The 7,040-nt window shown below is 56.9% G+C and overlaps 1 protein-coding gene across 1 annotated transcript; it reads right to left on the bottom strand.

Moving 5' to 3' along the window:
* Nucleotides 1-224: 224 nt before the first annotated feature.
* Nucleotides 225-6,761, bottom strand: LOC116760214 (keratin, type II cuticular Hb6-like). The gene is made up of 9 exons (XM_032644730.1): nt 6,393-6,761; nt 5,448-5,656; nt 4,587-4,647; nt 3,716-3,811; nt 3,327-3,491; nt 2,939-3,064; nt 2,465-2,685; nt 541-572; nt 225-406 (listed from the first exon to the last, which is right to left on the bottom strand). The coding sequence occupies exons 1-9, from the start codon at nt 6,759-6,761 to the stop codon at nt 225-227; spliced, it is 1,461 nt and encodes a 486-aa protein (XP_032500621.1).
* Nucleotides 6,762-7,040: the final 279 nt, after the last annotated feature.

Here is a 7,040-nt window from a genome sequence, read left to right on the forward strand (position 1 = left end):
CCAAACGACTACTAGGAAAGACTACAGAAAGAAGCCAGGGTGCGCCCCAGCCTCAGTGGGGCTCAGGTGCTGGGGGATGGCACACAGAGGGAGCAGCTAGGGAGCAGGAGAGGCAAAAGGTACACATCTGGAGCCTGTTCTCCGGAGGCCAGCAACCGGCGGCGCGTGGGGCCACGGAAGGGGCGTTCCGCTTGCGAGAGGTCCTGGCTGGGCGCAGGGCGACCCTAGCACCTCTTAGAGCCCACGATGCTGCAGCCCAGCCCGGAGCAGGGGCCGTAGGCGTCGGCGGTGCCCACCACCACGTTGTCGCTGCAGGGGGCGCTGCAGACGCTGGTGGTGACAGCAGGGGCAGCGCCGGAGGCGCAGAGATCGCCACAGACGACGCCACCGCGGCAGCTGCTGACGCCTGGATGGGGGGAGAACAGGCAGAGACGCGGGTCAGGCACTGCCACAGCCAGGCGGCTTGGGGCAGCGAAAATGCTCCCTCCCCAAAGGCACTGTGACCACCCAGCTGGAGAAGGGGGCGGGGCGGCTACTTACAGACATTCACAGCCCCGACGCCCTCGCACAGCCTGCGGGGGAAAGGGAAAGAGAAAGGTCAGTGCCCTGAAAAGCCGCTGGACCACACACAGCCAAGGTGAAAGGTGAGGTCCCCCACCTTCCTTCTGCGCACTTGCCCAGGGGAAGGGGCGATTTAGCGGTAGCCGGGTCACTGTACGGGTTCTGGAGACAGATCACCTGGTGCGCCGGCTCTCCACCCCTTATTAGCTGAGCAACCTCAGAAATGCCCTCCCTCAGCCTGACTCCTCCTGGGGAAAATCTACTCCCTGATCTGTTGTGAGAATGAACTCAGAATACGCCTACAAGTGCATAATGCCTGCCACAGAGTAAGCACTTCAAAAATGGTGGCTGCTACTCTTTGTTTCGGTTCTTATGGACTTGTAAATGCAACTGAGGTGCAGCAAATTTAAACTCCTGAATCTGGTCTGATTGGTGTCACTAAAATGTGAGTTTCGGGAGGACAGAGTTTTTTGTCTATTCCTTTCCCCAATGCAGACAGTGCCCCAAACGATGCCTGGCTCAATAAATAACTTGCATGAATGAATGGGATGTTAGAACCCATTGAGAGCAGGCTCAGAGACTAGCTACACCAATTCCCTCACTTAACAGATGGAGAAACTGAGGCCCAGAGACAGGAAATAACCAGTGCCGGAGGCAGGGACATCACTCCTGCCACCTAACTCCACCCAGCCCGTGTTTCCTTCCCACACAACGCTCTCTCCTTAAGGAAAACGCACAGAGTCCCTCTGAGGGACCGTGGCAAAGGGTTGTCAAGATCAGCTTCAGAAATGTGGAGAATCCGCAGCCCACCATCTACCGTCCCATGCCCAGGTTTCCTAGGGAACCCACACCAAAGCTTCAGAGTTCATTCCAAGAGCGCTTTGTGGCAAAGGGGTGGACCTCTGTTTCCAGTGCTATTGTTTCCAGTGTCTCTCCAGCATTCAAACTCAGTCTTGAAAAATTCTCTCTCCTAGAATTCTGCCCCAATGAAACTACCCAGGCCCAGAGAGCCCCAGTGCCTCTGAAATCTCCAAGGCAATTACTTGAGTTTGTTGTGAGTCTCACATGTGATCGCTTTGATTCCAGCTACCAAACCTGTGTCCTCATTTCCCCAATACATAGAATGCTCCCTCTACATCCTCACTCTACTCTTCCAAGGACCAAGGGCCTGGCTGGACATGAGAAGAGGAAGGCTCAGGGTAAGAGCACCTGACTAACTGGGGAAAGAACCAAAGGCAACACCCCGGGACTCTTGTCCTCATAGGAGCTGTTCAGCCGCCCCCCTCCAGCTGAACATAGAAGGCTGAAGACCAGTGGGTCTCCCCACGCCCTCAAAACAAGCAACAAGCAAAAATGTCCAGACCAGGGCAGCTGCTTCAAGAGACCAGTCCCTGCTGTCTGTCTATCCTTAGTCCCACTTGCTGCAATGGACGACCACTTAGGGATGCTCACTGTGGTTAAAATATATAAGTGTGTGTTGATAAAACCCCCTATTGAAGCTGTCATTTGGGGAGAAATCTGAACTCCCAGGGCTGGGGCCAGGATCAGGCTTGAAAAGAGAGCTGGAACCCTGAGGGACATCTGCAACGAGGGCCCGGGACGGAAGAGGCACTATAGAGGGAAGGTGGCCCAGCCCAGACAGGGCTTCTCAGGAAAAGCAATGACTATGGCCTTGACCCCAGGCTCTGAGAAACAGATTTGCAAAAGGCACCAATCTCAGACCAGCACCTAAGTGGGCATGAGAGACTCAAATGGGGCTAGAAACATACCTAATGAATAACTCAAATTACCTTTCCAGTTGCAGGATGGGGAGGTTTGGAAACAGGAGTAAAGTAGGAATGTGAGGGACAGCACACTGAGAACCCAGGCAGGGCTGAGAGAGAAATTTGGCTACTGTACCCACCAGTGCTCCTCGCCCTCCAGCAGGCGCCTGTAGGTGGCGATCTCGATGTCCAGGCCCAGCTTGGAGTTCATCACCTCCTGATACTCCTTGAGCAGGCAGGCCATGTCCCGCTTGGCCTTCTGCAGGGCCTCCTGCAGCCCGGCCAGCTTGCAGTGGGCATCATTAAGGGCCGCCTCGCCCTGCTGCTCCGCCTGGGTCACAGTGGCCTCTAGCTTGGAGTTCTAAAGGCCCAGAAGAGAACAAGGTGAGTTATGGCCCCTGGGTCTCTGTGTCCACTTCCTGGACGCATCCAGTCTCTCCTGGCCAGCTGGGATCACGCCAGAAACAGGTCTCTCCTCTTCATGTCCTGGGTTTCCTTAAGTGACCACAACCTGGGACTCAGGTCATGCAGATGGGCTGGAGAATGAATGGTGAGATCCAGTTGGGTGCACACACTGCCTGTGGGACCCTGGGTGGGCCTCAAACGACCCCTACCTGGCACTTGGCATTCTCGACCTCGGCCGTCAATCTCTGGATCACGCGGTTCAGCTCGTTGATCTCCTCCTTGGTGCAGCGCAGGGTCTCCCCATGCCGGATCACCGTGGCCTTCATCTCCTCACACTGGAGGGAAGCAGAGAGGCTCATGAAACTCAGGATGGGACATCCCACCCACTCAGGACACCACAGATGGTTTGCAAATTGTACAGTACTCAGCCTGTGCAACCATACGTGGCAGCCATGTCCTGCCACTATAACCTGAGAGGGGTCTGCACTTCTTTCACCACCTCTAGGAATCAGAGTCCCCAGACAAAAGAAGACTTGTTAATATGTACTACCCATCCCTCCCACCATGTCTAGGAGGCAGGTGCCCTGAGACATTCACCTTGCTGCGGTACCAGCTCTCAGCCTCGGCCCGACTGCGGCAGGCAATGTCGTCATAGTTCGCCTTGATCTCGGCCACAATGCTGTCCATATTCAGGTCCCGGCTGTTGTCCATCTCGATGATGACCGAGGTGTCTGAGATGTGAGTGTGGAGAACTCGGATCTCCTGCAGATGGTGGGGTGGGAGGATGCGTGTGGTTTACACCATTCCCTCCCTCACCACAGTGTGTACCCAACCTTCTCAGCCCTCCTTGGTCTCTAGCCCCCACCCTCTCTGACAGCCTCACGGACTGCAGCTCCTGCCCCAATCCCTCTCCCACTCTGATCCCAGACCAACGCCCTCTCTTCCAGGCCAGCTGCTGGTTTTCTGCCTGGACCACAACCCCTCACCTCCTCATACAGTCGCCGCAGGAAGTCGATCTCCTGAATCAGGGCCTCTGAGTTGGCCTCCAGGTCTGACTTGCAGAGGTAGGCACAGTCCACATCCTGGGAAGGTGGGGAGTCGTTGAGTTCAGAAGACCTCTGGTGATCACCACCCAACATTCCTCTCTCCCTTCACCCATTACATGGAGGTGAGGGGGAAAGGATTCCCAGTGCTACTATTCTCGTGCCATCTCCATACCCTCTGACCTTCCCCAGAGGCACCTCACAACCTCCTCCCGTTCTAAGAACAAACGCCTCGTGCCTTGGAGATGGGTTACCAGCCTTTCAATCCTCGCACCTGAGACCTCTTACCTCCCAGCTCTCCTTCTTACCCTCCCCTGTACCAGGAAGCCTGCCAGACTGGCTCCCTCACTCAGCCACCTTGACACTTCCGTGTCCCCCAGCAGTCCTCCAAGACTCCACCTGGCCTCTCCTGGCTCTGCTCCATCCTCCCCGAGATCCTGAGACTGTGCCCCTCTTCCTAATCAGACTCCCTGCAACACTAGACAGGACACCGTCCCTCAACAGCAAGACTGAAGCTGCCATGCCTCCATGGGACCCCAGCCACACACCACCACCTCTGGGGCAGCACAGAACATCCAGAGCTCAACTCAGCCATCGCCCTGCTTCAGGGCAGGGTGCCAGTGGATACTCCAAGGTCAGTGCCCTTCTCAGAGCCCTACATGGGCCTTTCATGACCTAATCTCTGGGAATTTCCCATCCTGACTTGGCAAGGTCGCTGCACCCCGCACTGAGGTTGAGACCATGGGTCTCCCCAGCAAGAGCCTGTCATTCTGAGATCCCTCGTGTCTCTGGTTCCCGATCCCACGTGACCCACCTTCTTCAGAGCCACAAACTCCTTCTCCGCTGTCGCTCTCAGTGCGACCTCCGCCTCGTACCTGAGGCAGAAGAGGGCAGAAAGGGAGGTCATGGCAGGGCAGGTCTCCCCAGAACCCCCTCCACTTCATACCAGTGAAGGAGGCAATGTTAGGGACCTGCCAACACAGCCCGCCCCCTGGCAGCCCTGCTGGGGTCCGCTGTGGTTGGATTTGGGATGTGTTTGTGATTCTCTGTCCACTTTGCATTGAGGGGTCCAGGGGGCCACTCTTCGGGGACCTCACAGCCCTGTTCCCAAAGCTGCTCTGAGGTCCCGTCTGGAGAATAAGGACTCAGCACCAGCCCCATGCTAGGAGTGGACAGCAGCACGTGTGGGGCACTGCAGCCTCTTCTCTCCTGGGTGTCCATCCTAGCTCAGCTGTGGGAGGGCCCATGAGTCCCAGAGGCCCTCAGCACTCCGCACCCTAGACGGTGGGCCACCAGCAGCCCCAGGACCTGGCAGCCCTGAGCGACACTGGGACTCATATCACGTCCAGGTGCTACAGGTGGGAGCCTGAGAGGCCGGGAGGAGATGGCTTGGGAGAATGCAGAAGCGCCCTCCCCACAGACCGCAGGGCACAGCTGCTGGGTGATCAGGCTCCAGGAAGTGAAGGCTGAAGGAGCAGAGAGAGACCTCCTGGGGAATCACGGCCCTACTCTTAGGCGTCTGATCGATGACTGCCTGATGTGACGATCCTGCTGCACAGCGCCCACCTGCCCTGCAAGGTCCCTGGCCCTTCTCGGAAAGTCTTCTCCAGTCTCATCCAGTAGGCTTTAACTCAAGTCCATCCCTGTGCCCAACATCATCCCTGACCGCACTCACTTCTGCTTGTAGCCCTCCAGCACCTCCTGCATGTGGCTGAGCTCCGAGGCCAGCCTCCCGCTGTTGGCCTCCTCGCACTCGGCCTCCCTCCTCAGCGTCTGGATGTAGCCCTGGAACAGGGGCTCCAGGTTGCTCTCGCAGCACTGGCGGCTCTGGCAGAACTGCCACTTGGTCTCCAGCAGCTTGTTCTGCTGCTCCAGGAAGCGCACCTGCCATTTGGGGTGGGAGGTTGGGTCAGATGGCTCCCACTGCCCCAAAGGCTACTTGGGGCATGTGGGGATGGGGGAGGGCGCTGATTGCTTTAAGGTAAACTCCCAAACCAGGAGCTCAGCAGAGATTACACAGGGCACTGTGGAAGACAAGACAACTTCTGGATTTCGGGATTGGGATCTATGTTTGGATTTTCCAAGTTAGGGGTGAGAGCAAGGGGCCGGGAATGATCAGTCCCTGCTCAGGTGAACTGATTTATCCTGACGTGCTGAGCCTAGGTGGCATGTGGTCAGGAGCCAAGTAGAGGTCTTTTTGCCTCTGACTCCCCCATCAGTGCCCAGCCTGAATTGAGCATGGGTGGGTTCAGGAAAGGTGTGATCAAGGACACCCACCCAAAGGCTGGCCTGTGGTCCTCTTCCTATATCTTATGTGCATTTCTTGTGTCTTGTTTGCATGTATGGCCTTCTTCCTCTGATATGCGGTTCCCAACCTTGTCCTTGTCTGTCTATGGGGACCCTGCCTGTCTGGACAGAGGTTGTATATAATAACAATTGCCTCATCAGGAGCCCCTGCTCTAGACTCATCTCTCTGATCTTTCTGTGCCCTGGATATGTGTCCATCTCCTCCATCAGACTCGGGGCTCACCTAGGCCACCTCCCTCCTGCCCCCTGACTGCCCCTTCAGTGCCTGCCCAGGAAGGGAGGGTTCAGGAAGGGTGTGATCAAGGACACCCACCTTGTCGATGAAGGCAGCGAACCTGTTGTTGAGACACTTGATCTGCTCCTTCTCCTCGTGCTTCACACACTGCACGTTGGGGTTGATCTCCAGGTTGAGGGGTGCGAGGAGCCTCTCGTTGACCGACACGGTGGTGATGCAGGGTGGGCTGGGGCCGCACACGCCGCCGAAGCGGTACCCAAAGCTGCGGCCGCAGGAGCCAGCGCGGAAGTCCCTGCAGAGGCTGCGGCTGCCGAAGCCCTCGCTGAGGCCGCGGTAGCAGGAGATGCCGCGGTAGGGGGCGGCCAGGATGCAGCAGCGGCCAGCCCGGAGGCCCGCAGGCTGAGACACAGCTGAAGGCTGGCCAGCATGGTAAGATCCACAAGTCATGGTGTTTTTTGGGGCATGGGAGGCTCTGAGGAGGAAGATGGCCTAATGGAGGGCACAGTGGACGAAGGTGTTTACTTCTTGGACATCGTTGGACCCTTTATATACGTGGGGAGCCTGACACATCCATGGGTTACGAGCAGTTAGACTTTTATCGGCTTGGGCTGTTTAGCTGCTATTGCTTCTTCCTTAATGTGCTTAATTGGGGGCCAGATGCGACCAGATGTTTCTGGCCTTTACCCTAAAATGCACAATTTTTTTTTTTTTTTTTGCGGTACGCGG

The sequence above is a fragment of the Phocoena sinus genome, chromosome 10 (assembly GCF_008692025.1).
Source record: "Phocoena sinus isolate mPhoSin1 chromosome 10, mPhoSin1.pri, whole genome shotgun sequence".
Lineage (NCBI taxonomy): Eukaryota > Metazoa > Chordata > Mammalia > Artiodactyla > Phocoenidae > Phocoena > Phocoena sinus.

Bases quoted from the DNA above. Each gene is read 5' to 3' on its own strand.
- LOC116760214 (XM_032644730.1), bottom strand. From the start codon at position 6,761: ATGACTTGTGGATCTTACCATGCTGGCCAGCCTTCAGCTGTGTCTCAG. The intron at 573-2,464 runs GTGGGTACAGTA...TTTCCCCCGCAG, and splicing joins CTGGAGGGCGAGGAGCACTG to GCTGTGCGAGGGCGTCGGGG. The intron at 407-540 runs GTAAGTAGCCGC...CCCCCCATCCAG, and splicing joins CGTCGGGGCTGTGAATGTCT to GCGTCAGCAGCTGCCGCGGT.